The 16,299-nt window shown below is 41.1% G+C and overlaps 1 protein-coding gene across 7 annotated transcripts in view; it reads right to left on the bottom strand.

The window, feature by feature from the left end:
- LOC122562755 (coiled-coil domain-containing protein 60-like) overlaps positions 1 to 10,224 on the bottom strand; it is a 110,529-nt gene extending 100,305 nt beyond the window's left edge. For 2 of the 7 annotated variants that reach the window (XM_043715900.1, XM_043715899.1), the window contains exons 1-3: positions 5,411 to 5,813; positions 5,026 to 5,315; positions 2,884 to 2,973 (exon numbers count right to left, since the gene is read on the bottom strand). In XM_043715900.1, coding sequence (XP_043571835.1) covers positions 2,884 to 2,973; positions 5,026 to 5,313 — 378 coding nt within the window. In that variant the 5' untranslated portion in view covers positions 5,314 to 5,315; positions 5,411 to 5,813. Of the gene's footprint in view, positions 1 to 2,883; positions 2,974 to 4,835; positions 5,005 to 5,025; positions 5,342 to 5,406; positions 5,814 to 10,203 lie in introns of those variants that run through there. The other 5 variants (XM_043715897.1, XM_043715895.1, XM_043715896.1 and 2 more) reach the window with 5 other exon arrangements.
- Between the last annotated feature and the right edge of the window lie 6,075 nt (positions 10,225 to 16,299).

Here is a 16,299-nt window from a genome sequence, read left to right as displayed (position 1 = left end):
GGCCTATCACCCTCACCTTGACCTCCTTCCACCTATCGCATTTCCAACGCCCCTCCCTAAGTCCCTCCTCCCTACCTTTTATCTTAGCCTGCTGGGCACACTTTCCTCATTCCTGAAGAAGGGCTTATGCCCGAAACATCGATTCTCCTGTTCCTTGGATGCTGCCTGACCTGCTGCGCTTTTCCAGCAACACATTTTCAGCTCTGATCTCCAGCATCTGCAGTCCTCACTTTCTCCTCGATGTCCTGAACACCCAGTCCCAGCATGGACCCGGTGGTGGCGATCTCTTGGCTCAGCGTGACATCCTCTCAGCCCATGATAGTATCCTTGCAGCCTCTCAGCCAGTCCTGGCATCCTCTCAGCGTGGCAATTTCTCAACAGCTTGGCATGATGGTCTCATGGCCCAGCATAACCTCAGCATGGATATCCTTGAGATGATTCCAAAACAGTCTCCCAGCCTCAAGTTGATGCCTGGCACATTCTGGAATCAAGATCTATTGTGGTCTAAAGGCTAGGTGCCTGAAAGTACTGTTATACTGAATGTTTTATCCCTCTATTTTTCTAATTTATTTCTATAATCTGTAATTGCTGGACTTTATATTTCTTTATTTTTACTTTTTCCCTCAGAATTTGTACTTAAGAATCTATACCCAGGAACTTTGTACCAAAGATGGCGTCGTAAGTGATGACCAGTAATCTCTTCACTGTATTAATTTGGGTACATGTGACAATAAAGCTAGATTAATATTGCCCTGCTCAATGATTTCCAGTGTGACATTTTTCTCCTTCCTAACAACACCAACAGAACTTAAAGGTGCACCAATTCTACTAATGTCATGAGCCTATTTATCCTAACAGCCAAATCATGAATACTCCTGAGAGGTTCAGGTCTGTCTCTCACTCTAGCTGGGACATTACAACAGAACTTCCAATATTTTAGGTCATGTCAGAATTCAAATTAAATCAATAAACATCAATAAACACATCAATTTAGATCCTATCTACCTTCCCTTGAGGACCTGATCAGGTGTATCCGAGAACTCTGTGGGAAGGTAAAGAAGTGATTGCTGGGCCTCTTGCTGAGATATTTGTATCATCGATAGTCACAGGTGAGGTGCTGGAAGACTGGAGGTTGGCAAACATGGTACTACTGTTTAAGAAGGGTGGTAAAGACAAGCTAGGTAACTACAGACCGGTGAGCCTGACCTTGGTGGTGGGCAAGTTGTTGGAGGAAATCCTGAGGGACAGGACGTACATGTATTTGGAAAGGCAAGGACTGATTCGGGATAGTCAACATGGCTTTGTGCGTGGGAAATCATGTCTCACAAACTTGATTGAGTTTTTTGAAGAAGTAACAAAGAAGATTGATGAGGCCAGAGCAGTAGATGTGATCTATACGGACTTCAGTAAGGCATTCGACAAGGTTCACCTTAGGAGACTGAATAGCAAGCTTAGATCTCATGGAATACAGGGAGAACAAGCCATTTGGATACAGAACTGGCTCAAAGGTAGAAGACAGAGGGTGGTGGTGGAGGGTTGTTTTTCAGACTGGAGGCCTGTGACCAGTGGAGTGCCACAAGGATCGGTGCTGGGTCCTCTACTTTTTGTCATTTACATAAATGATTTGGATGCGAGCATAAGAGGCACAGTTAGTAAGTTTGCAGATGACACCAAAATTGGAGGTGTAGTGGACAGTGAAGAGGATTACCTCTGCATTTTGGGAAACCAAATCTTAGCAGGACTTATACACTTAATGGTAAGGTCCTAGGGAGTGATGCTGAACAAAAGTGACTTGGAGTGCAGTTTCATAGCTCCTTGAAAGTGGAGTCGCAGGTAGATAGGATAGTGAAGAAGGCGTTTTGTATGCTTTCCTTTATTAGTCAGAGTATTGAGTACAGGAGTTGGGAGGTCATGTTGCGGCTGTACAGGACATTGGTTAGGACACTGTTGGAATATTGCGTGCAATTCTGGTCTCCATCCTATTGGAAAGATGTTGTGAAACTTGAAAGTGTTCAGAAAAGATTTACAAAGATGTTGCCAGGGTTGGAGAATTTGAGCTAAAGGGAGAGGCTGAACAGGCTGGGGCTGTTTTCCCTGCAGTCTCGGAGGCTGAGGGGTGACCTTATAGAGGTTTACAAAATTATGAGGGGCATGGATAGGATAAATAGACAAAGTCTGTTCCCTGGGATTGGAGAGTCCAGAGCTAGAGGGCATAGGTTTAGGGTGAGAGGGAAAGATATAAAAGAGACCTAAGGGGCAACTTTTCATGCAGAGGGTGGTACGTGTATGGAATGAGCTGCCAGAGGATGTGGAGGAGGCTGGTACAATTGCAACATTTAAGAGGCATTTGGATGGGTATATGAATAGGAAGGGTTTAGAGGGATATGGGCCGAGTGCTGGCAGGTGGGACTAGATTGGGTTGGGATATCTGGTCGGGATGGACAGATTGGACCGAAGGGTCTGTTTCCATGCTGTACTTCTCTATGACTCTAAAAAGAACTGGAAATGACATCACCCACTTTAAGAAACCAAGACCTATAAACAGAGAGGCGGGACATACCACCAGCGCTTCACCGGAGGCTCTCACTGATGTTACCTAGTCATGGTGACAAAACGTCTGAAAGCAAACCTTCCAGCTCAGTGAGCTAACTTCTATACTCAACTTAAATCATTAATCGGATGAAGAACCGAAAGTAATTGTAAAACTACACTTCCACCAGAAATCTGTATTTTCAGGGAGGGAGCAGGAGCAAAAAGAAAACTTAACAAAAATAAATGAACACTTGTCACTGAGTACAATTACACACTGATTTTGAAACCAAAAATTCCATGTCGCCAGTTCCATCAACATTTTAAAATCTCACAATTTTACACCTTGGGTACCTTATTCTCCTTTGACGTCTTTGGGGGGCTAATGCATTTTGCTTCTTCTGGATTCTCCTTTGCAGTGCTGTTAGGCTCTTCATTTACAGTCTAGACAAAGGAGAAAGAAAGTGAAGTTTCAAGTTTGGAAGAACTCTCCCCAACTATTCAAGAATGTACAGAAGTTTTTCACTTACTGTCCTCCACTAACATTAAAGGTTAAAGACTATGGCAGTGACTAGGAAGGAGAATACTGAGAAGTTGGGATTGCACTCCTTTGAGCAATGGGTGTCAAGAGGAGATTTACTAGTGTTCAATGTCATCAGGGTTTGATAGAGTAAGCAACAATAGGGTAGACAAGGAGAAACCATTTGCAATGATAGTGAAATGGTAACCAGAGGACACAGATTAAGGTGAAGGAACTGGGTGAACAGAAGGTGGGATTTTTATCTTTAAAAGTAGCTGGTTGCTATGATCTGGAAGGCATTGCCTAAAAGCCTCATGGAAGCAATTTGAAAGTAACTTTCAAGAGGGAGTTGGATAATTACTTCAAAAGGAAACTTTGCAGGGCTACTTGTAATGAGTGGGAACAAATTGGATAGCTCTATCAAAGAGCTGGCGCTGCACAATGGGCCAAATGGCCTCATTCTGTGCTGTATGATCCTATAATGTTTACTGCTGTATAAACATTGTACAGTCCGCACACAGCTTGCAGTGAAGTATTGAGTACTCTGCCAGGATCTTTTGGAACAGCTTAAAATATTCAGGGTTACACAGCAGCTGTGGCTTGTACTTGCAAACATAAGTACGTTAACAAGCTGAGACTGAAACATCACAAACTCAAAGGTACTCACGCAGACAATAAATAACACAGAAACCACCTTCTGGGCTCAACCACTGTGTGCTGGCATTCATCATTCACACGAGAGGTAATCTTAAACCCATATACTCTGTACCCTGTGTTCCCCTTTTCCACCAACCACATATCAAAATCATTCTTAAAATGCAACTGTATTATTCAAGATGGAAGGCATTCATTTACTTAAGGGCAAGGTGACATTGAAAGAACAAAGCACACTAAATTTCCTACAGCTCTAGGTTAATTGCAAAGTTGTTATAATTAATTGCAACTCAAAAGATTGATATCTCCTGGTGACCATTAAGTTACTGAACGCAAAACAGAAATTGCTAAAGCAACTCAACAGGTCTGGCTGCATCTGCAGAGAGAACGCAGAATTAATGCTTGAAATCCAATTACTCTTTCTCTCCACTAGGGAAAGATTTAAAAGGGACCTAAGGGGCAATTTTTTCATGCAGGGTGGTTTGTGTATGGAATGAGCTGCCGGTCTTGGTGGTGGAGGCTGGTACACTTACAACATTTAAAAGGCATCTGAATGGGTGTGTGAATACAAAAGGTTTAGAGGGATATGGGCCAAATGCAGGCAAATGGAACTAGATTAATTTAGGATATCTGGTCGTGCTAGAACAAAGAAGGGTCTGTTTCCGTGCTGTGCATCTCTAAGATGTTGCGAGACCTGCTGAGTTGGTCCAGCAATTTCTGTTTGTGTTTCAGGTTTCCAGAATTTCTTTGTTTTACTGTTGTGTTACATTGTTACCGAACTGTTCTGCCATGGTGAGATCCCCTAGAAATTCTAGAAGTAAGTGAGGACTGCAGATGCTGGAGATTAAAGTCGAGAGTGTGGTGCTGGAAAAGCACAGCAGGTCAGGCAGCATCTTGAAGGGCAGAACTCATGTTTCAGGCATAATTCCTGATGAAGGGCTTCTGCCCGAAACGTTGATTCTCCTGCCTATCAGATGCTGCCTGACCTGTTGTGCTTTTCCAGCACCACACTCCCGACCCTCGAAAATTTGCTTAGAATGAATTGCGTTGATATTGGGATACAGGAATTTTGTGCATAGGATTGTCAAATATTATTGAAGAAGGGTTACACCCGAAACATTGACTTCTCCACCTCCTGATGCTGCCTGGCTTGTGGTGTTCTTCCAGCCTTCGGCTTGTCTCCCTTAGATTCCAGCATCGGCAGGGTTTTTTTTGTCTCTGAATACTACCCAAGTTGATTTTGGGGAGGATTTGAGACAGTGCACATAAGCACAGTACATGAATGTAGTGTTGGGGTGGGGACTCTCTGGTGCCTGGCTGACCTGGTCGAGCTGCCCCAGTGAATGCAGGATGAGTTGCCTCGGCTCCAGGTGAAGGGGCTGGCCGATTGCCTGGTAGGGTTTCCAGGAAACCGAGCGGTAACCCTGCCGGCTCAGCTGATCCTGCCTCCTGCTGTAGTTCTCATGGAAAACCTGCTGCCTGCTGGGCTCGCTGGGGCTGTAGACGGTCAGGCTCCGGGCTTTCACCTTCAGGCCTTTGGTCGGAGGGAAGGGCAAAGGTTTGATCATCACAAAACTCCGCGGCTCCAGGACTTTGCTGTTGGTGGGCATGGCTGGGAAAGAGAGAGAGAGGAAAAAACTAACATTTAAAAAGTTGTTAAAAGTTTGCATTTTCCAATTTTAAATCTTTAAAAGGCTCCTAACCTACTTCAGCTCTGAGTGAAGTAATTAAATAACGCTTCTCCAAAACTTTCTCTCCCCACACTTGTGTTTCACCCAACTTATTTTCCTTGTTTTTTTGTCTCCCTGGGTTACAACTTCGGCCGGCGTTTTCCACTTTGAAAACAGGGGTGTAATTTTTACGACGTCCACTTCACTCCATCAAAGACGACGCTTATGTCTGTATTTCTTCGAAATCTAGTCAGAAGTTTGAAATTCAAATCTGCAGGAAATAGTTGTTCCACTTTTCTTATTAATTAATCCATTTTCAAATATGTTTCACTGGACTGCCACCCCCTCCCCGAACTGTGGTCTGGTCTCCTTGGATAATACAGGCTTGAGTACACTTTGGTTGGAGGGAAGGGAACAACTCAGCACTTATCAAGGGAGGCAGAAATAAACTTAATGTCAAAGTAGGTCTAGGACCTTTCATCAGAATAATGGAAAGGAGGGGGGGGGGGGGGTTGTAGGGATATTGTGGAGGCAGGTTTAATTGAGGCATTCAAGAGAGTATTGCATGATTATTTGGATTGAAATGATTGCAAAGGTATGAGTTAAAACAAATAAGGAAGTAGGTAATGATGCTCATTTGCAGACATAATAGACTGAATCAACTCCTGCAATGTAACACTTCTGTGATTCTGTGTTTGGTGGTTCCATTGCATGGGAGGTAATGGAAATGACAAAGAATGATCTGTTGAAGAAAATGGTTCTGGGGTGGAAGGCAAGGGTTCTGGAAGGGAAGGGAATGGATAACAGCAGAATTGCAAGAAATATAGTCAACTCTTAGCCACTCTACTTTCTGCCTGCTTCCTGAAAGGACTGTATTCAATTCTCTTTCCTGATGATGCCATTTTGTGCATCAATACTTTCAATATATGTATTGCCTTCAGTAAGGACTTTTCTCGACCATGGGTGATCTGTTTACATATTTTCATTTACTTAGATTAAAACGTAAATTAACACGTATTATAAAAAAGAAGCATAAATATATCACCCCACCCACAGCACCAAGACTATTGTCATAGCCATAGTTCAAAGCATGAATCGGTAAATGCATGTTTAAACATCATTTAGCTCATACAGTCACCTCTCACAGCATTCAATGATTGCTCAAATGATTTTTAGATGCTTGCCAATACTCTACTCAAAAATCCTGTCATCTAGACTTGTCTAGTTTGATGCTGTGTCTACCTCATATTATCGTCAAGTTTAAAATCATTTTGAGATGTAGATTTTTCATTTCATTTACAACTTATAAATATAAGAGCCACTAATAAACCCAACAAAACTTTCAGAAGGAACTGTAGAATATGGAATGCAGAATAGTTGACGTATGAATTAGGAGCAGAAGTAGACCAGTTTCATGAGCTTGTTCTGCCTTTCAATAAGATTAAGGCCGATGTATTTGTGTTTTGAATTCCACATTGTCATCTACACTGATAACCATTAATTCCATTACCTAACAAAAATCTATCTACCTCTGCCTTAGATTTCCACTGTCTTCTGAGGCACAGTTCTGATGTCACACTAACCACTGTGAAAAACAAAACCTCCTCATCTCTGTCCTATCAGAAGATGCCTAATTTAACAACAGTGCTCCCTAATTCTGGAGTCACCCACAAGAGGAAACATCATTTCCATATTCACCTTGTCAAGAACATTCTGGATCCTATGTAATTCAATCAAGCCATCCCTCACTCTTCTAAACTACAACAGAAACTAGACCAGTCTGTTCTATATTTCCTTGCAAGTATCAGTTGGTAGACCTGTGTACCAATGCGAATGTATCCTTCCTTAAGTACCAAAACTGCAGACCGTATTTGAGAAATGGTTTCACCAATGCCATAAGACCATAAGACATAGGAGTGGAAGTAAGACCATCAAGTCCTTCCACCCCACAGCCCATCAAGTTCACTCCGCCATTTAATCATGGCTGATGGGCCTTTCAACTCCACTTACCCGCACTCTCCATGTAGCCCTTAATTCCTTGTAAGATCAAGAATTTATCAATCTCTGCCTTGAAGACATTTAACGTCCCTGCCTCCACTGCACTTCATGGCAATGAATTCCACAGGCCCACCATTCTCAGGCTGAAGAAATGCCTCCTCATTTCCATTCTAAATTGACCCCCTCTAATTCTAAGGCTGTGCCCATGGGTCCTAGTGTCCCCACCTAATGGAAACAACTTCCCAGCATTCATCCTTTCTAGGCCATGCATTATCTTGTAAGTTTCTATTAGATCTCCCCTCAACCTTCTAAACTCTAATGAATACAATCTCAGGATCCTCAGCCGTTCATTGTGTATTAGGCCTACCATTCCAGGGATCATCTGTGTGAATCTCTGCTGGACATACTCCAGTGCCAGTATGTCTTTCCTGAGGTGCGGGGTCTAGAATTGGACACAGTATTCTAAATGGGGCCTCACCAGAGCTTTATAAAGTCTCAGAAGCACATCGCTGCTTTTATATTCCAATCCTCTTGAGATAAATGACAACATTACATCTGCTTTCTTAATCACGGACTCAACCTGCAAGTTACAATAACTTTTACATTCAATTTCTGTCATAACCAAACAAAACATTCCATCAGTCTTAATTAATTGCTGTACCAGCTTACTAACTTTTATGCACCTAGATCCGTCCGCACCTCAGGATTCTGCACTCATTCTCCATTTGGGGAAGGGGGGGGGGGGGGGAGGCGGGATGGTGGTGGTTGATACTCTGTTTTTTAATCCTTCTTGTTAAAATGAATAGTTTCACATTTTCCCACAACATACTCCAACTGCCAGAGCTTTGTCCACACACTCAAACCTACCTATATCTATCTATGTCTGCAACATTCTTATGTCCTGTTCACAACATATCTTCTTACCTAGCTTTGTGACACCTTTAAAATTAACAAGCATGCCTGTTCTTCATTTATCTAAGTCATTTATACAAATAGTAAAATGTGGAGATCTCAATTCATACCCCTGCTGGTCTCCTCTTATCAAATCCTGACAATCAGAAAAGTCCAATTGATGCATAATTTCTGTTTTCTCTCGGCCACCCAACCTTCAATTCATTTTACACCCTCCCCCCCCCACCCCCAAACTATCCACTTCTAATTTGCACAATAACCTTTTATGTGGCACCTTGTAAAATGCCATTTGGAAATCCAAGTACAGTATGTCAATATTAACACTTTATGTTACTCCTTCAAAAAACTTCGGTAAATTGGTCAAGCATGATTTTTCTTTTACAAAACCACACCGACTTTTCCAAATTATCTTGAATTTGGCATCTTGAATTTGGCCAGTTGTAATATCTTTACTGGTCAATTCTATCAACCTTCCTCAGGGCAGACATCAAACTAACTTGCTTAAATTTTCCTACTGTCTTTCTCCATTCCTTCATGAACAGAAGAGTTATATTTGCAGCTTTCCAATTTGATGGAAATTTCCAGAATCTAATGAATTTTGGAAAATTAACCAGCAACTCATTGACCAACTCATTAGACCATTTTAACTAATAGACTCTTTTAAGACCATAGAATGAAGTCCATCAGGACCTGGGGATTTGCTTAGTATGACTTACCTAATGATTGGAATTTCACTAAGTTCCACTCCTCCTTCCCTTCTCAATGTACAGCTATTATTGGCATGTTTTTGTATCCTCTATAAGATGTTTCTTTATTTCATCCACTCTTTCCTTATTATCTGCTATTATCATCCCATTCTCATTCTCTGGAGACTTTATTTACATCTTACATATTTTTAGATAACTGTAGAAATTCTTGCAACCCATATTTACTTTTCTAGCTGCTTTGCTCTCCTTCTATGAGCAGATTAAAGTTGCAGACAATATTTGAGATGTGGTCTCACCAATGCCTCATGTAACTGAAGCATAGCACACCTACTTTCATGTTAAATTGCTCCCATAAAAATGAATAGCTCCCCATTAGCCTTATAGATTACATGCAGTACCTGCATCGCAAAGTTTTGTGACACATGCACTAGAATACTATGATCCCGCTGCATCTCGGAATTTTGCAGACGCTTCCCATTTTAGTGATATTCTCCTCTTTCACTCTTCCCACCAAAGTGGACAACTTTACATTCTAATCCATGCTCATCACTCAGCATAACTATGATGACTCCTTATTTCTTCTTCACAAAATGCTTTCCTATCTATTTGAAGATACTTAAGTTTTTTTCAGATATAACTAGTAGAATAGATAAAAGAGACAAGTAGATGAGTTGTATTTGGATTTTCAGAAAGCTTTTGGATTTTCAGAAAGCTTCTTAAGAGGTTAATGAGCAAAGTTGAAGTTCATGGGATATATCAGCATGGATTGAGAATTGGTTTGAGAGATAGGAATCAGAAAGAGTGAATAACTGGTTGTTATAAGTGGCAGGCAGTGACAAGCGGGGTACTGCAAGACCCCAAATATGTATAAATTACTGGGATGAGGTAACCAAATGCAACATTTCCATGTTTGCTGATGACACAAAATTTGATGTAAAGAGGCTTCAGATAATCCAAACAATGAGTGAGTGAACAAACACATAGTTTGCAGTACAATGTGGTACCTTGAATCAGAGTGTATCCAAGTGTCTCTTTTTAGATTCGGTGAAATGTAGTTAAGATTCGATGACAGCAATTTGCTTAAATATGAATATTTATTATGTAATAATAAATAAAGGAAGAGAAAGGGAAAGAAGAGAGACTGAAATATGACTGTCTATTAAGTAATTAAAAAAAGATGAAGAACAATGGAAACGAAAGCAATGGGCCTTACACCTTCCTGCCCGTCGGGCATTCCCTCAATCGATGGCTGGTCTGGAGACTTAGGTTGTTCCTGGCACCGTTCGCAATCCCCATCTGAGGTGAAGCCCAGCGACTTGGAACGAAACACTCTCTCTCTCTCTCTCTCTCTTATGCAGTGTAACAAACAGCCAGCACAGAAAAGCAAATACAGAAAACAAGCTTTGTGCGGAACATACCAGAATGTTAACAGGACTCCTTCAAGGTCATGTAGCTGTAGAATATCATCAACAAATTTAGCCCTTTAGCTCATCCTCTACAAGTGGTTAAATATGAAGTTGTATTCTTCAGTGTAAAAAAATCAAAAAGGAAAGTATTATTTAAATGGTGATATGAAGTCATAGAGATGTACAGCTCGGAAACAGACCCTTTGGTCCAACTCGTCCCTGGAAAGTGTGGACATGCAAAGGTAGGTGTCCTGGTACACCAGTCAATGAAAATAGAGAGGCAGGTACAGTAATCTATTTGGAAGACAAATGGTATATTGGCCTTCATTGCAAAAGGATTTGAGTTCAGATGTAGGGATGTCTTACTGCCTTGATATAAGATGCTGAGGCCACACTTAAATATTTTCTCTCACTACCTAAGAAAAGATATATTGAACACTTTTAAAAAACAATCCGGTTTTGTTCAGCATATCGTATCAGTTACATGACACTGTGATTTAATGCTATAAATTCTGTGTCTTATGATTCCTACTCTACAGCTACCTGATGAAGAAGCAGTGCTCTGAAAGCTAGTATTTCCAAATAAATCTGATGGACTATAGCCTGGTGTTGTGGAATTTTTAACGAGATAAACAGTGGCAGAGGACACCTGCAAATCTAGAGAACAGGCAAAGGAACAAGACTCATTGAGCTCCTTTAGCCAAGACATGATGGGCAAAATAGCTTCCTATTTTTCTCATACTGTAGCTTACTGGCTTCACATATCAGATCCTAATATATTTCTTAATCATTTGTTTGCACTGCCTGCACAAATTGTACCTTACTCTGCAATGATTATCCATCTAGCAGCATATCTTCCAGAAGCAGAATTCGTTCAGTGATGTAGCGCTCAATGTGTCATGCCAAGGGAACGTGAGCAAGCAGGCAGATTAACTGTCAGAGATTAACACAGCGAAGGGAAGCACACAGGTACTGAAATCGATTGTGAGTGACTCTGTGATTCAGATCACGGATATAGATTAAAATTACCCATGATCATTGCTGTATCTTTTCCCCAAAGTTAATAATCTCTAGATTACTTCGTATTTCTTCTTGCATATTTTGTAATTACCGTTAGGAGGCTTGTAGGTCATTCTCACAAATTATTTATTACCCTTAATATTCCTAATTTCCACTCAAATCAATTCTACATAATGATCCCCTGTTCTAAGTTCATATCTAATAATTGCACAAAGGCCATCCTTAATTAACACTGCTATCCCTTCACCTTTACCCATCTTACTATTCTTCTTGAATGTCATATACCTCCCAATACCCAATACCTGTCATCCTGCAGCCACATAGAGTGTACAGAATGGAAATAGACCCTTCAGTCCAACTCGTCCATGTTAACCAGATATCCTAATTTAATCTAGTCCTATTTGCCAGCACTTGGTCCATATCTTTCCAAACCCTTCCTTTTCATGCATCCATCCAGATGCATTTTAAATGTTGTACCAGCCTCAACCACCTCCTCTGGCATCCTATTCCATACATGCACCACCCTTTATGTCAAAAAGTTGCCCTTTAGATCCCTTTTAAATCTTTCCCCTCTCACCTAAAACCTATTCCTCCTAGTTTTAGACTCCCCTACTGTGGGGAAAAGACCTTGGCTATTCACCCTATCCATGCTCCTCATGGTTTTATAAACCTTTATAAGGTCACCCCTCAACCTCTGATATTCCAGGGAATATAGCTCCAGTCTATTCAGCCTTTGCCTGTAGCTCAAACCCACCATCATTGGCAACATGCTTGTAAATCTTTTCTGCACCCTTTCAAGTTTCACAATATCTTTTCCATAGCAGGGAACCAAAATTGCACACAGTATACCAAACGTGGCCTAACCAATGTGCTGCACTGCAACATGACCTCTCAACTCCTGTACTCAGTGCTCTGACTAATAAAGCCAAGCATACCAAACACCTTCTTCACTATCCTATCTATCTGCAATTCCACTTTCAATGAACTGCGAACCCCAAAGCCTCTTTGTTCACCACACTGCTCAGAACCTTACCATTAAGTGTATAAATCCTGCCCTAATTTGTGTTTCCAAAATGCAGCACCTCACATTTATCCAAATTAAATTACATCTCCACTTCTTGGCCCATTTGCCCATCTGATCAAAGTCTCGTTGTACTCTGAGGTAACCTTCTTCACTATCGACTACACCACCAATTTGGTGTCATCTGCAAACTTACTAACCATTCCTCCTATATTATCATCCAAGTCATGTATATAAATGATGAAAAGCTGTGGACCCAGTGCCAATCCTTGTGGTACACTGCTCCCCATAATGCCTATAAAATCATATTTATTTACTGCAATCTACAGTTTCAATTCATTACCTTTAGTTATTTTTAGTTTGTTTTTGTTTTTTTTTGTAACATTATTTGATGTATTCTTAAGTCATTTTCTCTTTTCCCCTTCCTGCCATTCTCTGACCTTCATTTCCCATATTTCTACTTTGCTGTCCTGTCTTGACTTTACCCCTTAATTTGTTACATCTACCCAAGTTTGATCACTCATCACTTTGTTCAATTTAAAGCCCTCTCTACTTACCTAGTTTTCAGATTACTAGTACACTGGAACCAGATTTGTAGGTTATACAGATTTGTAGGTTATACAGATCCCTCTTGCCCCTGTACCAGTGTCAGTGCTCTACAAACTACAACCAACATCTGCAATATCAGTCTCAGGGTCACCTCTCTAATTTTATTTGCCCTATGTCAATTTCCAAGTATCTCAGGCAGTAATCCAGAGATTATTTCCTTTGTGGTCATGTGCTTAAATTTAGTTCTAAGCTTCTCATCCTCCCACAGACAGAACCTCTGGCCTAATTTCCTACTTTATCAGTCATGAACTTACTGAATAGTTGAGCAGCTGAGAAAAGCCTATTTATGCTGCTTGTTCATATGCTGTATCTTTGCCATTGCTAGAGAGGCAGATAATGACTACCAAATTCACTTCCTTCTTCTGCACACTCTTCCCCAAAACCTGGCACCAAGCACATGACACAGCCATCTGGATTCAGACCCTTGCTGCATGGAACAGCGTCAATACCCCTACTACATTGTTCCCTATTATCATTACATTTCCTTTTCCTTCTCCCATTTGAAGGGCTGCCTGTGCCACAATGTCATGGTAATTAGTCCATCCACCTTTCAGCCTTCATTCCCTTGCAAACAAACTGAGTAATCAGACCCGTTGGAAAATTGCAAACCTTGCAGTCCTTGCACTTCTGCCCTCTGGGTTCCCTTACCTGCCTCATTTGTAGTCACACCATCTTGTCCATGACCACTGGCTAAATCAGAATATCCTATTTTAAGGGGTTATGACTTCCTCCTGGAATAAAGTGACATGGCAGCTATCCCCCCGCTGCTGATGTGCCACCACATTTTCAGACTAGCACCCAGCTTACTGATTTGAAACGGAAGTTTCTGCAGCTGTAGACATTTATGGTAGACATATTTGACCTGTATCACACTGGAATCCAGCAGCTTGTACATGCCTCAATCACAGCACGTACCATCTTTTTAACGTTTTATTTAATTGATAATTTTAATGAATTTATCAAGAATTGATCATTTCATCCAGTCTGTTTAATGCTGCCAGTAAACTTTATTTATAAAGAAATTGCCAAAGCTAATAATTGTAGGTAGTTAAGACCTTAAAACAATATATCAATACCAGTAATACACACCCACATGCACACACGCATACTAACAGCAATTACTCATGGACTGTTCAATCCATTGCTTTTCTATGGCATTACTGTTTGATTTTCCTTTCCTCTGGTCAAGTGTATCAAGAGTTGCAGCTGGTAACCCTGTGGTTCCAAGTCTGGGCCTGAATTTATCTGATGCCTCCTGCCTCGAAGCTGGACTCCTAAATCAGGGCCTCAATTTGAGGTGAGTCAGACATTCTTGTTGAGAGGCATGAGGACAAAAGGCATAAAATGATGTGCGGTTTGGTTTTGATGCAGGGCAGGAGGAGGTTTATGTAAAACAATAACATTCAGAACAAGAGGCCTGATTCTGTTGCTGTAAGTGCATTGTAATTAGACATTACATCCTGGGAACCAGGAGATTCCCAGAGGAGAATCCTTGTCTGCATTGAGTAAGTCAAGTGCAAGGATGCCACAAATGGCTCCAGGACCCCTGGAGTTAAGAGAAAAAGTATTCTTTTCAGCTGTTGATTAAGTTGACAGTATTTCAGTATTTTCCATTGATGACAGTATCATCCAACAAAAAATGGAGGCTAGGAATAAATTGCAGGACTTGTAGAATTCCAAACACATAGTTTGTGTAGAGTCGCAGTATTCAGAATGCACTGTAAATTGCGCCAGATAAAAATTATTGTTGATTCTTGCACCCCAGGTTACTACATTTATCTGCAAGTTGTAGCAATCTCTAATATTTAGGGAAACCGATTGCAGTGTCTGTTTGCTGTAATTAGTAATTTGTTAAAGTTGCAAATCTGCTTTTGAAAATCACATGTTGACCATAGATATAATTATTGAATAGCACAAAGGTACAATGAGCTGACAAATTAATTGTATCACATTTCTTATCAGTTATTTCTCAGATTCCACGACAGTGTGCAAAAATTCACAACAGTGTGTCCATTGCCTTATTACAACCATTCTCTGCAATGCCAATTCATTAGCAATGGAATTTGAAGCATATTGTTCTTTCTCTGCACTATGTTATTTTCGTCCACTCAAACTCTGGAAAATGCAACCAAATGACGATAAATTGGTGCCTTTGTCTGCTTTACAGTGTCCCCAAGTCTCAAAGTGATATATCAGAATGCCATGATAAAGCACCAAGCATAATATTTGCATATCTATAAGAAGCCATGTGAATCTTTAACAGTGTGAGAGAAATAGAATCTCATAGTCTACGGGAAATGAACGTGCAAGATGAGAGAAATGTGAATGCATCATTTGACTTCTTATTCATTTAGCTTTCTTTGCCTTTCTCCCTTGTCTCGACAGCCATTGAATTTCATGTTTGCCAGCATGCAGCAGCCTGGTCAGCTTTTAGTAATGGCCAAAACAGCGAAGTTAAAGGGGCAGCATGACTGAGTCTGATCCAGCCCTTGTCCATCATTGGCGGATTCAAAGTAACAGCAGAATTCATGAGTAAATAGAAATCCTGACTTGTTTTGTCTCAAAAGACAAAATTACAAATAGAGTCACAGAGTCATAGAGATGTACAGCACGGAAACAGACCCTTCGGTCCAACCCGTCCATACCAACCCAATCTAGTCCCACCTGCCAGCACCCGGCCCATATCCCTCCAAACCCTTCCTATTCATATACCCATCCAAATGCCTTTCAAATGTTGCAATTGTACCAGCCTCCACCACTTTCTCTGGCAGCTCTTTCCATACACGTACCACCCTCTGTGTGAGATAGTTGCCCCTTAGATCTCTTTCATATCTTTCCCTATCACCCTAAACCTATGCCCTCTAGTTCTGGACTCCCCCACCCCGGGGAAGAAACTTTGTCTATTTATCCTATACATGCCCCTCATAATTTTGTAAATCTCTATAAGGTCACCCCTCAGTCTCCGACGCTCCAGGGAAAACAGCCCCAGTCTGTTCAACCTTTCCATATAGCTCAAATTCTCCAACATCCTTGTAAATCTTTTCTGAACCCTTTCAAGTTTCACAACATTTTTCCGATAGGAAGGAGACCAGAATTGCACGCAGTATTCCAACAGTAGTCTAACCAATGTCCTGTACAGCCGCAACATGACCTCCCAACTCCTGTAGGAGAAAGTGAGGACTGCAGATGCTGGAGATCAGAGCTGAAAATGTGTTGCTGGAAAAGCACAGCAGGTCAGGCAGCATCCAAGGAG

This window comes from Chiloscyllium plagiosum, chromosome 25 (genome assembly GCF_004010195.1).
Source record: "Chiloscyllium plagiosum isolate BGI_BamShark_2017 chromosome 25, ASM401019v2, whole genome shotgun sequence".
Lineage (NCBI taxonomy): Eukaryota > Metazoa > Chordata > Chondrichthyes > Orectolobiformes > Hemiscylliidae > Chiloscyllium > Chiloscyllium plagiosum.
This window is presented reverse-complemented; position numbering and strand designations above follow the sequence as displayed.